At 45.6% G+C, this 19,765-nt stretch overlaps 2 protein-coding genes across 6 annotated transcripts in view; one reads left to right on the top strand and one right to left on the bottom strand.

Annotated features, from left to right (window-relative positions):
- Positions 1 to 10,911: 10,911 nt before the first annotated feature.
- LOC149128348 (uncharacterized) lies at positions 10,912 to 12,220 on the bottom strand. The gene is made up of 2 exons (XM_089327757.1): positions 11,721 to 12,220; positions 10,912 to 11,132 (listed from the first exon to the last, which is right to left on the bottom strand). Exons 1-2 carry the CDS (start codon positions 12,218 to 12,220, stop codon positions 11,060 to 11,062), a joined length of 573 nt encoding a protein of 190 aa, XP_089183883.1. The 3' UTR covers positions 10,912 to 11,059.
- Positions 12,221 to 12,310: 90 nt separating this feature from the next.
- Positions 12,311 to 19,765, top strand: part of QSER1 (glutamine and serine rich 1) — an 88,492-nt gene continuing 81,037 nt past the window's right edge. The window contains exons 1-2 of one of the 5 annotated variants that reach the window (XM_051825482.3): positions 12,326 to 12,534; positions 14,275 to 14,375. Coding sequence is in view for 1 of the 5 variants with exons in the window: in XM_051825478.3 (XP_051681438.3) it covers positions 12,359 to 12,534 (176 nt within the window). In the remaining 4 variants the exon portion in view is untranslated. Of the gene's footprint in view, positions 12,535 to 13,399; positions 13,580 to 14,274; positions 14,376 to 19,765 lie in introns of those variants that run through there. The other 4 variants (XM_051825487.3, XM_070071647.2, XR_016230481.1 and 1 more) reach the window with 4 other exon arrangements.

Raw genomic sequence — 19,765 nt, 5'->3', positions numbered from 1 at the left:
TATGGCCTGGGAAAGCCGTGGAAGATGGCCCAAGTACCTGGGAGACCTGGAAGAAGCTCTTGGCTCCTGACTATGGATCGGTGCAGCTCTGGCCATTGCAGCCATCTGGGGATCAACCAGCAGCTGAAAGACCTCTCTCTATCTCTACCTCTTTCTGTAACTTGTCTTTCAAATAAATAAAATAAGTCTTTTCAAGGAAACATTTGTACAAAAATGTTCACAGCAGCATTATTTGGTAAAATCATATTTGAATGGTAGAGAGGCAGTGAAAGAAAGACAGATATAGACACAGAGACAGACAGAGACACAGACCCATAGAAACACTTCCCAAATGCCAATAACAGCCAGGGCTGGACCAGGGTGAAGCCAGGATTTCAGAACTCAATCCCACTAGGGTGGCAGGGATCCAAGCACTTGAACAATTGTTTGCTGCTGCCACCCCCCCCCCCACACACACACAGGATGCACATTAGGAGGAAGCTGGATTCAGAAGCAAAGCCAGTATTTGAACCCAGGCACTCCAATATGGGATACAGGTACCTCAAGTAGTGTCTTGACTTGTGTGTGTACTACTCATCATAGTCTTAAAGTGGAAAAACCCAAATGTCCAGGGGCCAGTGTTGTGTAGTGTGTAGAGTTATTGCCTGATCCCATATGAGTGCTGGTTCGAGTCCCGGCTACTCCACTTCCAATCCATCTCCCTGCTAATGCATCTGGGAAAGCAGGAAAAGACAGCTCAAGACAGCTTTAAAAAAATAGATACATAAATAAACCTTTGAAAAAACATTCACAAGTACTTTCATAATCTCAAAAACTCTAACTTAATATTTTTTTCATATAACTTGTTTCTCAACTAGAATGTCTTTCTTTTTTTTTTTTTTTTTTTTAGGATTTATTTATTTATTTATTTATTTAAAAGAGTTACACAGAGAGAGGAAGAGACAGAAAGAGAGGTGTTCCATCCATTGCTTCACTCCACAAATGACCACAATGACCTGGGCTGGGCCAGGCAGGCCAAGAGGCAGGAACTTTGTCTGGGTCTCCCACATCGGTGCAGGGGCTCAAGTACTTGGGCCATATTCTGCTGCATTAGCATTTTCCAGGTGCATTTTCCAGGTGCATTAGCAGGAAGTTGGACCAGAAGTGGGGCAGCCAAGTCTTGAACCCACACCCATAGGAGATGCCAGAGCGGCAGTTGGTGCCTTTACCCACTACATCACAACACCAGCCCCAAGTAGAATGGCTTTTATCCTTAAGTTTTGTTATTTTGTTTGTTTATTATTTGTCTCAGGAGTTAAGAGTGAGAGTTGGAGAGGGATCACTGAACTGTATTGACTTTGTCAGGTAAGTGTTTGAAAAGAGGGAAGAGGGCTGTCGATCTAAGCAAGATGGCAAGGTGGGAAAGGATGTTCAGGTCTAGTCGGCATTGGGCTTGGGGCACTGGGACTTGACGGCTAACATTGGCTCTGTCTAGAACGAACTTTAAAGGGAAAAGGAACCCACAGTGATTCAATACTGTAATGCAAATGACACAAAAGTAGCTACTGCTCCCTTACTTTCAACAATGCAAGTCCAAAAAGCAGATGTGGCATGCATCCCCTCCAGAGAGTAGGTTCACATATTGAGCTTGGTAGAGAGGTGGATACAATTTTTCCAAAGAATAATTTGGCAATATGCATGATAGATATGAAGGAGCACTTACCAGAGGCCCAAGAAGCATCCATGTTCTATGACAAAGAAAGTCTGTGTCTAGGAGTATGCCCTGAGAAGTCAGAGGAGCCAGGGCCATGCACAAAGTTGCTCCCTGCAGTATTGGTAACAAAGCAATAAAGTAAAAGAAACTACTTAAATGTCCAATAATAAAGGGTTAGTTAAGTTATGGCCTGTCAATATAACAGGTTATGATGTAGCTATCAGAATTTTACTGACATGAGAAAACCTCAGACAGAATATTAGTACCACAAGTTAACCACTCACCTTTCCATTTCCTGCATATCAGCAACTGCTCTCTCTGGATGCCAGCTGGTTGTCTAGTCCAGTAGTTTTCTTTTTATTTATTTATTTATTTTTATTTGACAGGTAGAGTTATAGACAGTGACGGAGAGAGACAGAGAAAAAGGTCTTCCTTCCGTTGGTTCATCCCCCAGATGGCCACTATGGCCAGTGCTGCGCCAATCCAAAACCAGGAGCCGGGTACTTCTTCCTGGTCTCCCACGCAGGTGCAGGGGCCCAAGCACTTGGGCCATCCTCCACTGCACTCCCGGCCTACAGCAGAGAGCTGGACAGGAAGAGGATCAACCAAGACTAGAACCCGGCGCCCATATGGGATGCCGGCGCTGCAGGCGGAGGATTAACCAAGTGAGCCACGGCGCTGGTCCCTAGTCCAGTAGTTTTCAACCTGTCTTCATAGGAGCTTCTGAGGTTGTTTTTTTTTTTTTAAGTTTTTAATTTATTTGAAGGGCATAGTGACAGAGAGAAAGAGAAGGAGATCTGTCTGCTGGTTCACTTCCCAAACGGTTCCAATGGCCAGGGTTGGGCCAGACAGAAGTCAGGAGCCTGGATGTCCATCAAGGTCTCCCATGTGGCTGGCAGGGGCCCATGTACTTGGACCATCTGCTGCTGTCTTCCCAGGTGCATTAACAGAGAAGAAGCCTCAGAGTTGCAAGAGGTCCCTTAGGACCTAAGGGTAGAGAGCAAGAGAAAGGGCCCCCAAACTCAAGGATCACATTCACTTTGATCACTTTCGTATACTAATGGAACATGTAAACTTTTGTTTGGGAGGATTGCAATGTTTAAAAAGAAAAATTCAAGCCCACTCATTTCACCCCACACACTAATAACTTCTTTGGGATTATTTGTTCCGGCTCTGACCTCGTAAACATTCCTTCCAGATGCAGCTTTAAGCACTTCTAGGAACATTCCTTTCCTCTGCCTTATCCCTTTAGCCAACACACAGCTGTCAGGAGAGGATTCAGTAACTACTTAGATCTGTGGTTAGCCAGTAGAGCAGCTGCCTGTGACGCCGGCATCCCATATGGGCACTGGTTTGAGTCCACCTGCTCCTCTTCCAATCTAGCTCCCTCTAAAGGCCTGGGGAAACCAATGGATGATGGCCCAGTGTCTCCCTGCACCTGCATGGGAGATCTGAAGGAGCTCCTGACTCCTGGCTTCGGCCTGACCCAGCCCTGGTTGTTGCAGCCAATGGAGAGTCATCCAGCAGATGAAAGATCTCTCATTCTCTCACTGTATTTCTCTCTTTGTAACTCTTTCAAGTAAACATCCCAATATTTAAAAAAATAAAATCAGGTTTGATATTCTCTTACAAAGTACATTCAGATAGATGATTGGCACAGCAGTTAAGATGCCACTTGAGATGCCCCATCCCATACTCAGCGCCTGGGTTGGAGTCCCAGCTCCTCTCGTGAATCCAGCTTCCCGCTAGTGCACACCCTGGGAGGAAGCTCATGATGACTCAAGCACCTGCGTCCTGCAACCCAGATGGGAGACCCATATAGAGTTTCTGATTCCTGGCTTTGGCCTGACTCATCGCCTGCTGCAGTGGGCATTTGGAAAGTGAACCAGCAGATAGAAGCTCTGTGTGTGTGTGCATGCATGTGTGTGTGTGAGACTCTGCCTTTCAAAATAAATAAAAATGAATAAACATTAAGAAGAAAAAAATAAGTTATAGCTTTGTAGGCACCCTGGAGCCAGGCAGGGGCTAAACCTTTCTTTGCAATGTACAGTTTTTAAAAAGCCCAGACCTGTTGAGTTAATCCTTTACTGTACAAATTCATTGACTAAAATAAGAATCATGATCATATATTGGTATAACTAAATAAATGGGGGATAAGCATTTGGGGAGTGAATCAGCAGAAGGAAGATCTCCCCTCCCCCATTCTGCCTTTCAATCAATAAAGTATTAAAAAAGTAATAGATGGGGATAAGGAAAAGTTCTTTCTTGCATAAGGATGATAACTATTAATTGTAGAAGGAATGATGGAACTTGAAAAATCATTATTTGGTAACCATGATAAATAATTGGTTCAGGAAAATATCAATGGGTGCTCCAGTGAAATGATCAATGGCCCTCCAAGAGATGTGTTGATATCCTAATCCTTAGATCTGTGAATGTTACCTTACTTGAAAAAGGGGTCTTTACAGATGTAAATAAGGATCTCCAGATGAAAGCATCCTGAATTAACTGTGTGGATCTTAAATCCAAAGGCAAATACCCTTATAAAAGACAGACGAGAAGACAGATACACAGAGCAGAAGGCAATGTAAAGACAGTGCAGTGATGTGGCCACCAGCCTAGGAATACCATCAACAGATGGAAAAGAAAGATTCTCCCTATAGCCTCAACAGGGAGTGTGGCCCTGCTAACTAGCTTCTGTATTTTAGATTTCCAGGATCCAGAACGGCGAGAGCCAATTCTTTTCTGTTGTTTTGAGCCACCTAGTTTGTGGTCATTTGTTGCAGCAGCCACAAGAAACTAATACTGATACTAAAACCAGAGATGCAAGAAGGATGCCTGAGGAATTAGCACAGCCTTAAAGTACCCACAAAATACTTACTAATGGGAAAGGAAAATATAACTCTTCAGTGGAGAAAGCTGTAGCTCCTTAAGCTTTGGGTTGTAGAGTCAAACAGAGCTAGTTTGAAGCTCCACTCTCATTATTGTCTTATAGTAGCTTACCTGATGTTGGGAAAGTTACTTAAATTCATTAATCTTCAGTTTCCTGTAAAACAAGATTACTAATAATCATTACCCACATCTTACGGATATTATGAGGATTAGATGTGACAATCTGCGTAAAGCTCTTAGCACAGAACCTAGCAATCCAAGTATGAGCACATGCTCAATGCATATTATTTTGATGAGAATTGCTATCATGTACAGAATAAGGTTTATATTTCTTGTAATCTCATCAGGGAGATAAAAGACGTTCATCTAAAGACATCATGATCAGGCCATACCCCAAATTTTTCCAGGTCCTATTTAAATGGTGCTTCTTTTCTCAAACCTCCTGGTATTCATTCACTTGCTTCTTCCAGTCTCCTGATCAGGTAAGTCATCTACCAATGCCCAAGAGTTGTTCTGTTTCCACAGCTCAGACCACTACCACTGCATCCACAATTGATGATCAAGTTTGCTTCTAGAAGCTCTCTTCACTGCGTGGATTTTGACTTATCACTGTCTCTTAGAAGAGATGGCCAAGTGAGACTGTGGCTTCCAAGCGAGGCTGTGGCAGCCTTCAATGCTGTTCTCCTATTCAAATGCTTTCTCCCTAGAGTGTATAGCAGGCAACCGAAAGAGGAATCAGAGATGATTTATATGGTCAACCCTATCAAATAGGGCTTACTTTTTTTTAAGATTTTGTTTATTTATTTGCGAGGCAGAGTTACAGAGAGAGGGAGAGATAGAGAGAAAGGTCTTCCATCCCATGGTTCACTCCCCAAATGGCTGCAACAGCCAAAGCTGGGCCAATCCAAAGCCAGGAGCCAGGAGCTTCCTCTGGATCTCCCATGCGGGTACAAGGAGTGCTTGGAGTGCTTGCACCATCCTCTACGGCTTTCGCAGGCCTTAGAAGAGATCTGGATTAAAAGTGGAGCAGCTGGGACTAGAACTGGCATCCCACATGGGTACTGCAGGCAGAGCTTACTTAGCCCGCTATGCCATAGCTCCATCCCCTACTTCATTTCTGATGTTTTAATTTAATCTCTGATGTTGATCTAAGAGATTGAAACCAGGGCTGCCCTAGCAAAGACAAGACTTATAGTTCTCCTCAGTGCCAGAAAAGAAATGAAAAACTGAAAACCAAGCCCTCCTCTGCTATTCAACCCACTTCTTACAAATATGCTCCTGAGATTCTTCATAATATCACAAACTTGATCTTCTAGGATCTTTCTGTTTCAAGACTGGCCTATTTGTCACATAGGAATGCACGGACTTAGTGATATCTCTAGTTAGGTTACCCCAAATTTTGCATTCCCCAGAAAGCTAATGAACAAGGCCACCTCCGTGAAGATTAAATTCCACTGCTCTCTGCCCCAAATGATTTCCTCCATTCCTTCAAAGCAAGTTATTGAACTGCGGGCCTCAGTTTTCTCAACTATAAGATGAGGGTAATGAACTAGTGGGTCTAAATCCAATATTTTTTTAAGTTATTTTATTTTTATTTGAGAGACAGACAGAGATAGACACAGAGAGAACGTATACTGATTCACTTCCCAAATATCGACAACAGCCAGGGCTGGGTCTGGTCAAAGCCAACAGCTAAGAAATCAATCTGAGTCTCTCATGTGAGGGGCGCGGACCCAGGCACTCAGATGTGGGATGTCAGTATCTTAATCATTAGGCTAAACAATACTTATTTTTTAATGGAATAAGAAGAGGATGAAAAATGTGGGAGATCATTCATGGGCATAATCTAAGGCATACATCTTGAGAATAAATCCAGAAAGAAGTGGGAGATAAGGGGGTGGAAAGCAGAAAGAATCCTTTTTTTTTTTTTTTTTTTTTTTTTGGACAGGCAGAGTGGACAGTGAGAGAGAGAGACAGAGAGAAAGGTCTTCCTTTTGCCATTGGTTCACCCTCCAATGGCCGCCACGGCTGGCACGCTGCGGTCGGCGCACCGCACTGACCCGATGGCAGGAGCCAGGTGCTTCTCCTGGTTTCCCATGGGGTGCAGGGCCCAAGCATTTGGGCCGTCCTCCACTGCACTCCCTGGCCACAGCAGAGAGCTGGACTGGAAGAGGGGCAACCGGGACAGAATCCGGCGCCCCAACTGGGACTAGAACCCAGTGTGCCGGCGCCGCAAGGTGGAGGATTAGCCTAGTGAGCCGTGGCACTGGCCCTTTTTATTTTTATTATTTAAAAAATAATTTTATTTACATAATTTTAATTAATTTTATTTAAATTATTATTTTTAAAATAAATATTTATTTATTTGAAAGGCAGAGTTACAGAGAAAGGGAGAGACGGGGTGGGGGGAGAGAGAGATTGATTGTTTTTAATATGCTGGTTCACTCCCCAAATAGCTGTAATGGCCACTGCTAGGCCAGGCCAAAGCCAGGAGCCTGGAACTCCATCTGGGTCTGCTACATGGGTGGCAGGGGCCCAAGTACTTGGGCCACTTTCTGCTGTTCTTCCAGGGGCATTAGCAGGAAGCTGGGTGTCTCAAGTGACAATTTAACCTGCTGTTCCACAATGCCAGTCCTGACTTTATTATTATGATTTTTTATTTTCCTTTTGTTTGAAAGATTTATTTATTTGAAAGGCAGAGATACAGAGCAGGTTGGGGCAAGGGGTGACAACTTCCATCTGCTGATTGACTCCCTAAATGGTGACAGCGGCCAGGGCTGGGCCAGGCCAAAGCCAGGATCCTGGAACTCAATCAAGATCTCCCATGAGGGTAGCTGGCAGTGACACAAGTACTTGGGCCATCACCACTGCCTCTCAGTATGTGCATTAGCAGGATGCTGGGTGCTAAGCAGAGCTGGGACTGGAACCCAGGCCCTCTGATATGGGATGCTGGTGTCCCAAGTAACATCTTAATTGCTGGGTCAAACTGCTGTCCTGAGAAAGGTCTCCAAAGTCATTTTGCAACCAAACTACCTTTGATTTTAATCTCCTCTCATTTTATTTTAAAGTAATTTATTTATTTGAAAGGCAGTGTTAGAGAGAGAGGGAGAGACAAAGAGTGACATCTCCCATCTACTGGATCACTCTCCAGCTTGCTACAATGGATGGATTTGGACCAGGCAGAAGCTAGAAGCCTGAACCTCCATCTAGGTTTCCCATGTGGTTGGAAGGGTGCAAAGTACTTGAGCCATCTTTCACTGCTTTCCCAGGCACATTAGCGGGGAGTTGGGTCAGAAGCAGAGCAGCTAGTACTTGAACCACGGCTGAGACGCAAACTGGTGTTCACTTGGGATGCCAGTATAGCCTGGCAGCAGCATAGCCTGCTATGCCACAACACTGGACCCCCTCCTCGCCTCTCATTCTATTTATTTTTTAAAAGGACACAGGCTTTAAAAGCATGTGCATTATTTTATTTATTTCTTTTTTTGGATTTATTTATTTGAAAGGCAGAGATATACAAAGAAAGATAGAGAGAGAGAGAGAGAGAGAGAGAGAGAGAGAGAGAGAGAGGAAGATCTTCCATCCACTGGCTCACTCCCCAAATGGCTGCAACCACCAAGCCTGGGACAGTCTGAAGTCAGGAGCCAGGAGCTTCTTCCGGGTTTCCTGTATGGGCACAGGGTCCCAAAAACTTGGTCCATCTTCCTCTGCTTTCAGGTGCATTAGCAGGGAGCTGGATCAGTAGTGGAGCAGCTGAGACTGAAAATGGCACCCATGTTGGATGCCAGCACTCCAGGCTGTGGCTTAACCGTCTACACTACAGCACCGGTCCCTATTTATTTATTTTTAAAATTTATTTATTGGGGCTGACCCTGTGGTGCAGTAGGTTAATTCTCTGCCTTTGGTACCAGCACCCCATATAAGTGCCGGTTCTAGTCCTGGCTGCTCCACTTCCAATCCAGCTCTTTGCTGTGGCCTGGGAAAGCAGCAGAGGATGGTCCTGGTGCTTGGGCCCCTGCACCAATGGGGGAGACCCAGAAGAAGATCCTGGCTCCTGGCTTTGGATCAGCTCAGCTCTGGCCACTTGTGTCTACCTGGGGAGTGAACCAGTGGATGAAAGACCTTTCTGTCTCCCTCTCATTGTCTGTAACTCTACCTCTCAAATAAATAAATAAATATTTTAAGAAAATATTTATTTAAAAAGAGTTCCAGAGAGAGAGAGAGAGAGAGAAAGAGATCTTCCATCCTATAGTTCACTCCCCAAATGGCCTCAAACAGCCTGGGCTGGGCCAGGCCAAAGCCAGGATACTGGAACTCCATCCAGGACTCCCATGTGGATGCAGGGGCTTCTGCTGCTTTCCCAGGCTCATTAGCAGGGAGCTGGATCAAAGTGGAGCACTGGGGACTTAAACTAATGCCAATATGTGATGCCAGCATTGCAGGTGGTAGCTTTACACCACAACGTGGGCTCCAACAAACATGTATTTAGATCCTACTATCATATCAGGCATAGCACAAAGTCCTGGAAATAAAAGAATGCTTCAAATACATTCCCTACTTTATGGAATTCATGATCTATGAAGGAGAGTGGCAGATACACAGTTGATTGTAAAGTCATGTGATATGGTAGAATGTAGAAATCAGAATAAAACACCATAGGACAATTGAAAAGAAGCAATTGACTTTACCTATGGGAGTGAGGAAATGTCATGGAAGATACAATGTTTCATTTGGATCTTGAAAGAATGAATGCTTTTATTTAAAACAAGAACAACAATCTTTTATTCTAGGCTTTTGATTCAGACTTGAAGTAGTTTTGTAGGAATTCTTTGAAAGACAGCACCGAAACTTCTTAAGACATGTAAACATATTTTCAGTTGAGAAGAAGACATTTTTCAGATAGTATTGATTGTATACATTTTTAGAAAGATATATATATATATATATATATATATATTTGAGAGGCAGAGTTACAGAGAGAGAGAGAGAGAGAGAGGGAGAGACAGAAAGAAAGGTCTTCCATTTGATGGTGCACTCCCCAAGTGGTCACAATGGCTGGCATCAGGCTGATCTGAAGCCAGGAGCCAGGAAATTTTTCTGGGTCTCCCTTGTGGGTGCAGGGGCCCAAGGACTTGGGCCACCTTCTATTGCTTTCCCAGGCCATTAGCAGGGAGCTGGATGGGAAGTGGAGCAGCTGAGACTTGAACTGGCACCCATATGGGATGCTGGCAGCCCGTAATTGTATAAAATTGTTTAAAAAATTATTCAAGAGGCAGAGAGAGAGATAGAGAGAGAGAGAGAAAGAAGCTACCATTCACTGTCTTATTTCCCAAATAACTGCAACAAAGCCAGTAGCCAGCAACTCAATCCACATTGCTAACATGGGTGGCAGGAACCCAACTACCTGAGCCATCACCAGTACCTCCCAGGGTGCACATTACCTGGAAGCTTGAATTGAGAGTGGAGCCAGGTTTCAGAACCCAGGCACTCTGAAATGTGATATGGAATGAAGATGGGTGCCAAACCCTGTACACATTTTTAGATTTATTTACATACATCAAAACAAGAATGACTTGGCAATTAAAAATATTAAATAGATTGATACTGTATGTACACATGAAGTAACTCTTGGAACTACGTTTGTATTCATTTGGGGTAAACCAAGGTAATTTTATGTAATGGGCAAAATAACATAGTATTATTTGGAAATACTAAACTTTTCCCTTCATAGCTTTTCTGATTTATGTGGCATAAACAAACTACATAATGGTATGAGGGACTATAAAGATTTTATTGCCACTTGTTTGGTATTGCCAGCACCAGTGGTGGGTATCTCAAACTAAGTGCCATAAAACATTTACAGCATGCCACTCCGTTTCCTGCACTTCCAAAACTCCAGTGCGCACAAAAGTATAAGTTCTTATACATAAAGTATCTGGCTGTGAAAACTTTTCTATTTAGAGTCCAGATTTCCACTCTGCAGGAAAAAAAAATACATGTTGTAAATGAAGATTTTCATTACCTCTCGGAAGGCTCTCCGGCTACTCTGGCAAATTCCTTCCCCCAAGGAAAACGAATTTTCAAAGATATCCTCAGTAAATGCATACTCCAATTAACATAAAATTGGCAAGGTCATTTGTGCCCACACCTTTGAATTCATTTGTAAATAACTACTACTTTCGGCCTCGATTCCTCACCCGGGGAAACCCGGCTCCAAACATTACAGGTGCAGAAGGGCTTACAGAGAGGGATGAATAAGAACAAAAGGATGTCGGCGCCACGAGGAAAACACAATCTCCCAGAACAAGATTAATCCCATACTAGGGCTTACCCAAGTTTAAACTGCTTTTCAAATGGTCATCAGCGACAGTGTGTCCTGTTTATTATAAACCTCTATGTTGGGCTTATTTTGAGGGGTAGATTTCTGGGTTGAACCCATAGTGATTTTTCCAAAGGGAGGTAGGTAGGTGGTCATTATGCTTTACTGTCATTTTGACTTTTAATTTCTGTCTTAAGGGCCGGACGATTTCCACGACCTTCACTACTCCTGAGAAGGAACACAGCGTTGATATGCAACAGAAGATCCTCAATAGTCACTCATTACCCAAACCAAACACTCGCAGGTCAGCTAAGAAACGTCCGGGTGCAGTCCTGCTAACGCACCAAGCCTCAAATACACAACAAAAAACCCAACGTAGAGTGCGTGGGGCGTTTAAATTTTCTGAAAGTCATCCAGAAGGTAGGTGGACTAATCAGTGAAGAGGCAGTATTTGTCTCGGGACAGGAGATTCTGAAACGCACAGCGAGCAAATCCCCGAAGTGGGGGTGGGGACAGTTAATAAGAACCCCTGGGAAAGGCCCTTTCAGCAAGGATTGGAAAATAATACATTTGAATTTGAATCTCTTTTGAATATAAATCTCCCTTAACAGCAGGAAAAGAGTCCCGTAGCCCTGCAAGCTTTGGGCAGGAAGGAGGTAAACCAACTGTAAAACAGCTCGTTCAGCTGTTTTTGCTTCGGAGCGCAGGGAGAGAAACAGCGACCTGGGAACCGAATATTTGAGTCCCTCAAAATAACCCGAAGGGTCCACAACGAAGTCCAGGCCGAAGCGCTGACAGCCTCCCGCTTTGCCGCACCTTACACCCCACGCTAGGTTTCCGCTCGCTGTCCCCTCCCCCGCGCCGGGCCACCGGCAGGCGCGGCCCCTTCCCACGCGGGGCGCGGCGAGCGCGGACAGCGCTGCTCCGAGGTGCGGAGGGCGGGAAGTCTGCCGCCCGCCGACTCCACTGGCTCCGGCTAGCGGGCGCTCCTCCGCCGCGGCTGCCCCTCGTGAGGCGGCCGGTAGCGGCGGAGGCCTCGCTGGCCGCCCGCCTGGCCCGCGAGCTGAGAGCGCGGGGCGCCGAGGGGAGGCGGGGCGAGGCCGCGGGGCGGAGGGGGGCGGGAGGTGCATCCTGGGAAATCCACCAACATGGGGCGAAGCGGCCGCCGCCGCCGCCGTCGCCGCCGCCGCGAGTCCCGGCCGCGGGTGCCGCCGCTTCCCTGACGGCCCTCTGGGGCCTCGCCGCCCGCTGCGGCCCGGGTTCTTGCGGCACAGACTCGCCAGCGCGCCCTCCTCCCGTCTGCCCGCCGGGGCCATGTGAGGGGGCAGCTCCCTCGACCGCCGCCTCCTCCTCCTCCTCTTCCTCCCCCCGCCCCTCCCTCCCTTCCCGCCCCCCTCTCACAGGGCCCTAGAGGAGCCCCCACAGCTGCCCGCCCTCCCTACGCAACCCCCACGATGGACAGGAACTACGCGACCTCGGGCTTCGCGGACCCGCCGCCGCCTCCCGCGCCCCCCGCCAGCGCCGCCGCACAGCCCCCCACCCCGACCTGGGCCTACGAACCCCGATCCGCGGCCGCCGCCGCCAGCAGCAGCTGCAGCAGCAGCGGCAGCAGCCCCAGCCTCAAGGCCAGGTAGGGAGGGTGGGCGGCGGGGTCGCGGTGGGCCAGGAAAGGCCGGGGATGTGTTTGGGGCCTTCGCGCGGGTGCAGCGCCGCCCAGGGGTCCGGGCCCGGCGGGGAGCCCTCCGTTCGCCCTTGCTCCCGCTCAGGGGAGGGGGCTGATGACTCCTATGGGGTGGTCCCCGGGGAGTGGGGGACGCCTGGTGCAGGATTCGCGCCTGGGGCTGGCGGGGGGGTGGGGTGGACCGTGGCTGGAAGAAGAGCTGGGCGGGAGTCTTGGGGCTCCGTCACCTCCCGGTCCTGGGCTCTCACATGGTGAAGTTTGGGCTCGTGGCTGAACTCGGGATCCGGGAGAGCCCCAGGGCTGGCTCCTGCGGGCGGAGGGAGGCGCCGGGGACTTCGGGGCAGTGACATTCCATTGTATGGGAACCTCGGTGGCCCACAGTGTGGTCTCGGGGGCCTCGGCGGCCAGGGTGGGGGAAGCGGGAGAGGAAGAGGCGCAGAGCTGCGTCCCCTCACCCTGGGGGACCCAGGAGGACTGGGCTAGCCAGAACCTCCGGGGCTCGGGGCCGAGGAGGGGGCCCGGCGGGGCGCGAGTGCTGCGCCGGGGCTGGGTGACATATGTTTGCACTGGTGGCCAAGATCGAGCGATTTCTCTTCCACGCGTTCGAAGTTGCTCTTGGGTTTCCTCCCGTTTTAACAACAGCAGGAAGTAAGGGATCTCTCGGCGCTTTCTGGACCTTGGGGGTGACTGAGAGTTGGGGAGAAATGGGGTAGGGGGAGTCACTGACGGCCATAAAGGTTCCAGAACCGAAGCATGCTTCTCCATCTCGGCTTCGTTACGTAGCGTGGGGTTCAAGAGTTCATCTGTCCTCCAGCAGGACCAAGGGAATCTAAAATGTTGGCTCCTGCTTGATACTTAAGCTCGCGGGAAATGTGTAGTAGTGGCACACGGTGTAGCAGTCCAATTTGAATGATAACTGGAAGGCGTGGTCTGGCTTGGAGGATTCGGGAGCCGGGTGTTTTAAAGCCACCTCTCCGGAACAATACTGAATCTGGTAGGTGCAGCTTCTGATTACAAGGACCAGGGAATCCTGGGTTGCTAATGACTTCATCCCCAGCTACCAACAGGAAGCTTCGTGGCTTTGTGATCTCATCAGGTTTCTTTATTATTTGCACGACAGAAGTGAACTTTTTTTTTTTACTTAATATATTACAGTGTTCTAGGTTGTCGTCTTTGTTTGTATGCAAGTTCCACGGTCATGATTTGGAAAATATGTGTGACGAATAGCTGTTCTTTGTCTTAGATTGTACCTTGGGATGATTGTGAAAGAATGAGAAAAATTTTCTTTAAGAAAGAGGGGGGAAAAACCTTGTTAGAAAATTTTAGGTCCTTTGTTTAAAAGAGCGGGGAGAAAAAATAAATGTGGTATACCAGTTTGGAGCTAAATAATTCAGCGCTGAAACCTTTCACAAATAGCAGTCATTTTGTATTATATATAAGTAAGCTGTTACAAGAAGTTTCATGAAAAACATTTGACACTTTTCCTATTCTTTTTTTTGTGATAATTTAACCATCGTTTTCCAAGTAGCTTTTGCATTGAATATGATGATTTTCACAAGTTAAGATTGCTTGCTGTTTAGTGAACAGCAGTGATAGCTGTTTGTGCAGAATATTTTGTTTCAAATGGAAAGTGTATTAGGTAAATGAAAATGAAATACTATCTAGTTTTTTTTCTGTTATTTCTTTTAGCAGAATACTTCTGAGGCAAGAATCTAAAAATCCAATTGTCATATTTTCCAAATGTTATTTATCAAAGTAACAGAGTGACTCCCCAAACATATTTGAAAACAGTAAGTAGATTCACTTGGACCATGGAATCTAAAAGAGACTTATTTTCTGTTTTTGTTTTTTTTTTTTTTTTTAATAATTCTTAAATGTTAGCCCTCCTGCTTTAAAAAAGGGTTTCGGGGGTGGGGTCAGCTGAATTATAGCATTGAAAATGCAGGCTTTCCCCTCCCCCATTAACCTGCTTTGTTAACATCTTGTGTCAGGATCAGGCCATCTGTACAGGGCTGTACACACTTCTTAATTGTACCTCATTTTATTTCTCAAACTGTGCAAAAGTCCTCTTTAATTCAGTTACATCAAAAATCCTGAATCTTAAATAGCCCTGTAAGTCTTAAAATATTCTACATTTCAGAAGCTTATTCATATTTTTATGACATTTAAAAAAGCTTTTTCATAATTCATGCACCAGTTGAATGTTTTTGTTCCCCTTTGTGGCAGTTTCTTCTGAAGGTGCAAATGAGTACAGTAGGATGATGTAATGTGGATATTTATCCATAAAGAATTAGCCTGTCTGTCACCTTGTTTCCTGTAACCTATTCAAAAGCTGACAGATGGTAATGACATTTAGTTGTTACTGACACAGGATCCAACATCCTATGTCTTTGCTTGTTCTTGAAATGCAGCGTTTTCATCAACTGATGGGAACGTGCATGGTAAACAATTACTTATGAGTCTGAAACAATACTTTTTTTAAAAAAAGATTTATTTATTTATTTGAAAGGCAGAGTTACAGAGAGGCGGAGGCAGAGAGAGAGGTCTTCCATCTGCTGGTTCATTCCCCTAATGGCTGCAACGGCCGGAGCTGCGCCGATCAGAAGTCAAGAGCTGCTTCTGGGCAGGAGCCCAAGGACTTGGGCCATCTTCTACTGCTTTCCCAGGCCATAGCAGAGACCTGGATCAGAAGAGGAGCAGCTGGACTCGAACCGGCACCCATGTGGGATGCCGGCACCATAGATGGTGCTTTACCTGCTATGCCACAATGCCGATACCTGAAACAATACTTTTAAGATACAGTAGTTCCATTAGAGAAAAAGAGAGACTGGAACCCTAAGCATTTTACCTTAAATAGGGCTTCTAGAGTACTGCTAAAAAGCAGTTCTTGCTAGGCACTTGAAAAGTTCAGGAGTAAGAACTGGTCATACAAATCCATTTATTTCTGCTCTTCTCAGTGTTAGTACCTTTTGTGGAGCTATTTTGGATGCCGTAAATAGCTTTGCATGTTTGTGGAAGTAAGACAGTCATGAGGAAGCTGCCTGCCTACCTGCTGTGTAGTTCTCGACGTGATTGCTGTGTCTTGTGCAGAACCAGGAGAGGTAGGCTGTTTCATCACAGTGACAGTACATGTGTGACTGAATAGAAAAATTTCTTTTTAAACAGGTCTATATTATTTTTGCCTTTCTGACTTAAAAGTCTTTTTTTGTTTTGACCACCAGGTTTTAGAATTCCTAATATATAACTTCTTCTGATTACAGCATGAATGTATAACGAGTGATGGGTACCTCTGCAAAAAGCCAGATAATGAATAGCTTCTCTAAAAATGGTCTACTTCTGTATGAAGGACATTTGCTTAACTGTGTTTTGCATAAGTTTATTAAATATAGAGTTTTCCTTAAGATTTTTAGAAAAAGACCTGGAAAGCCATTGTAATCCATAAGCTGTACTCTGGAAATTTATATTCATTAAATAAAAGTTAAAAAAAAAAAAAGAAAAAGACCTGGTAAGCTCATAATTTATAAGGAACAAGGGAATCCCAGTTAGTGAAAGTATTTCAGACACATTTCTGTTGTTACAGTGTACAAAACATTTCCCTGTAGCAACAATGTTATAAATATTAGCAGCTATCATTTACCTCATGAGCAACTAGTCTTTGCTAGCAGGTTTTACATGACACACACACATGTGTACACAAACATAGATTTTTCTTTAATCCTCAAAACAGCCCACTGGGGATAGGTATTACTTTTGTCTTCCTAGAGATATTAAGTGATATACCTGTAACCACACAGTAAGTAGTACAGTTGGGGGTGGCCAGCCCTGTGGCGTAGATTGTTAAACCTCCGTATGCAGTGCCGGCATCCCATATGAGTGCTGGTTTAAGTCCTGGCTGCTCCACTTCAGATCCAGCTCCAGGGGCTGGTGGTTGACATATTCAGTTAAGATGCTTATATTCCATATTTGAGTGTACCTGGGAAAAGCAGTGGAAGAAGACCCAAGCACTTGGGCCCCTACACCTATGTGGGAGACCTGGAAGAAGCTCCTAACTCCTGGCTTCAGCCTGGCCCAGCCCTGGCTGTTGCGACCATTTGGGGGATAAACCAGCAGATGGAAGATTTCTCTCCCTCCTTCTCCTCTCTGCATTTCTGCCTTTCAAATAAATACATCTTAAAAAAAGTAATAGTGGAGATGGGATTTACACCTGGGGCCTGCATGGTTAACCATGCGTCTTGGTAACAGTTTAATGCTGTAATCCGCCTATATTATTGTTAAATGAGCTTTGTTGTGCTAGCCTAGAAACCTGAGAATCATTAACATTCTTATTTCAGCGGTCTGTGTCACCACTGACCATTTCCCAACTGAAATACATGTCCTTTCACTTCTGTAGTACTTGTTTCCTGGTTTTCTTCCTACCACTCTGGCCCACTGCTTTTCCCTGTTCTTCACTAGTTCTTGTTCTATCTAATCTCTATGTGTTGTTTCCTCAGGGCTTGGGAGTGATAAGATTTCTTGTCTTTTCTCTGCTTTCTCCAGAGGACTTCACATCCATGGCTGTGTCTTTAAGTACCATCTCTGTAGATGCCCCTGTTTGTATCTTTAGTTCAGATCTCTGCTGAGCATCTCACATGTCCACTTACCTCTTTCTTGATCCTTTACTTGGGTATATCATGAGCATTTAATGATGAGCTCAAGCCTTTACCACCCATTTTACATGTGCTTTTCTAGTGAGGCCCATCCCTGTAAGCCATAGCTTGTGGTCCACCTAGTTATTCAGTCCAGAAACCTGGGAGTTACATGGGGCCAGTCACTAAGGCATACTGCTTTTTTTTTTAAAAATTAATCTCTTAAATAAATCTCAAAAATTTTTATTCTGGTTTAACATTGATGATCAAAGCCACCATTATTTTTTACTTGGATAACTGCAGTAGCTTCTAACTGGTAATCTTGAATCTTTTCTTTTCTCCCTACTGTTCAGTCTACTTAAAGCATCCAGAGTGATTTTATTTTATTTTGTTTCAAATATTTATTTATCTGAAAAGCAGAGTTACATAGAGAGAGTGATTATCTTCTATCCCAAATGGCCGTAACGGCCAGGGCTGGGCCAGGCAGGCCAGGAGCCAGGAGCTTCATCCCGGTCTCCCATGTGGGTGCAGGGCCCCAAGTACCTGGGCCGTCTTCTGCTTTTTCCAGGTGCATCAGCAGAAAGCTGCATCAGAAGCTAAGAAGTGGTGGTTCCAGAACTCACATGGAATGGAAGTGTTGGCTTCTGACTCCAGCTGTCTGCTGGTACAGACCCTGGAACACAGCAATGATGGATTAATTGGTTCCTGCCATCCACGTGGGACACCAGGATTGAGTCTCTGGCTCCTGGCTTTGGTTGGGCCCAGCTGGCTGTTAAGGCTTTTGGGGGAGTGAACCAATGTGTGGGGACACTCATTGTCTCTCAAAAAAAATTTAAAAATTAAAACCTCACAAATCTGCCAGTTTGATCCTGGTGTTCCCTTGTTTAAAACCTTTCTATGTCCACTCCTGCAGTGTAGGATTTAGGGTTTTTTGTCTTTTGTTTGTTTGTTTTAAAGATCTGTTGGTTTCAAAGGCAGAGGGACAGAGAGAGGAAGCAAGAGAGATCTTCTATCCACTGGTTCACTCCCTAAGTGGACAGAGCAGCCAGATGTGGGCCAACGTGAAGTCAGGAGCCAGGAACTCCATCCTGGTCTCCTACTTGGGTGGCAGCACTGCCATCTGCTGCGGCTTTTGCAGGCACATTACTCGGGAGCTGAATTAGAAGCATAGCGGATAGCGGCCAGAACTCAGAGCAGCATTCCTGCCTGTGTTGTAGCAGCAGCTTACCTGCTACGCCACAATACTACCTCCATCCCTGCCCCTGTATTATTTTTTTTATTTTAAGATTTATTTATTTATTTGAAAGGCAGAGTGACAGAACAAGGGTCAAGTTTTCAAAAATCTTTAATGTTCCCTGTATGGCTCTATATTTACTGGCTTTTTTTTTTTTTAAGATTTATTTATTTGAAAGGCAGAATTACAGAGAGAGAAAGAGAGAGATCATCCATCTGCTGGTTCACTCCACAACAGCTGGGATTGGGCCAGGTTGAAGCCAAGAGCTAGGAGCCTCATTTGGGTCTACCACATGAGAAATACAATGGCACTTGGGCCATACTCCCTTGCTTTCCCAGGCATACTAGCAGAGACTGGATCAGAAGTGGAACATCCGGAACTTGAACCAGCACCCCTATGGGATGCTGGTGCTGTAGGCAGTGGCTTTAATCTGCTGAGCCACAGCGCCAGCCCTACTGGCCCATCTTAAAGTTTAGGATTTGGGTCATCCTAATTTTCTTCCTACCTTAAGGGCTTCATCCATGTCCTTACCAGCGACTAGATAACTTTTACCCTATCCCCACCTCCCAAGTTGACTTAATTAAGGTACTTCATGTTAGAAACCTGCTGCCTTCCTTCTGATTCCTGCCCCAATGACTGCAGTGGTGTCTGTTGTCACAGACAACATATCATTTTAAGATACATATTGACATATTTATGTAATAGTTGCCTTCCTCTTTAGGATGGAAGGTATTTGTTGTATCCTATCTGTTTTGCTTTTGTACTTCTAGTACTTAATACTAATTCTAGTACCTGGCAGATAGTTGGTATGTAATGCATACTTATGACGTGAAAGAAATCTAGACGGGCGCCGCGGCTTACTTGGCTAATCCTCTGCCTGCGGTGCCAGCACCCCTGGTTCTAGTCCCCGCTGGGGCTCCAGATTCTGTCCGGATTGCTCCTCTTCCAGTCCAGCTCTCTGCTGTGGCCCGGGAGGGCAGTAGAGGATAGCCCAAGTGCTTGGGCGCATGGGAGACCAGGAAGAAGCACCTGGCTCCTGGCTTCGGATCGGCGCAGCGTGCCGGCCGTAGCAGCCGTTTGGGGGGTAAACCAACAGAAAAGGAAAACCTTTCTCTCTGTCTCTCTCTCACTGTCTTAACTCTGCCTGTCACACACACACACACAACACACAAAACCAAACAAGAAAGACGGAACTCTGCTTCAGTATGGACATTAACGTCCCTTTTCTTCCAGTTGCAGCCCTGAGTGACATTCTGCCTCTGACCTGTAGTAGGGAGCAAGATAAGGAGTTTAGGGTGTTTGTGATTATTCTTAGAAGTGT

Source organism: Oryctolagus cuniculus, chromosome 1, assembly GCF_051225735.1.
Source record: "Oryctolagus cuniculus isolate XC-2025 breed Fujian yellow rabbit chromosome 1, ASM5122573v1, whole genome shotgun sequence".
In the NCBI taxonomy this organism is placed as follows: Eukaryota; Metazoa; Chordata; class Mammalia; order Lagomorpha; family Leporidae; genus Oryctolagus; species Oryctolagus cuniculus.
This window is presented reverse-complemented; position numbering and strand designations above follow the sequence as displayed.

Excerpts from the sequence above, each read along its gene's own strand:
- LOC149128348 (XM_089327757.1), bottom strand. The coding sequence starts at position 12,220 with ATGGCCCCGGCGGGCAGACGGGAGGAGGGCGCGCTGGCGAGTCTGTGC. Across the intron at positions 11,133-11,720 it reads AACCTAGCGTGGGGTGTAAG|GAGTAGTGAAGGTCGTGGAA; the intron begins GTGCGGCAAAGC and ends GTTCCTTCTCAG.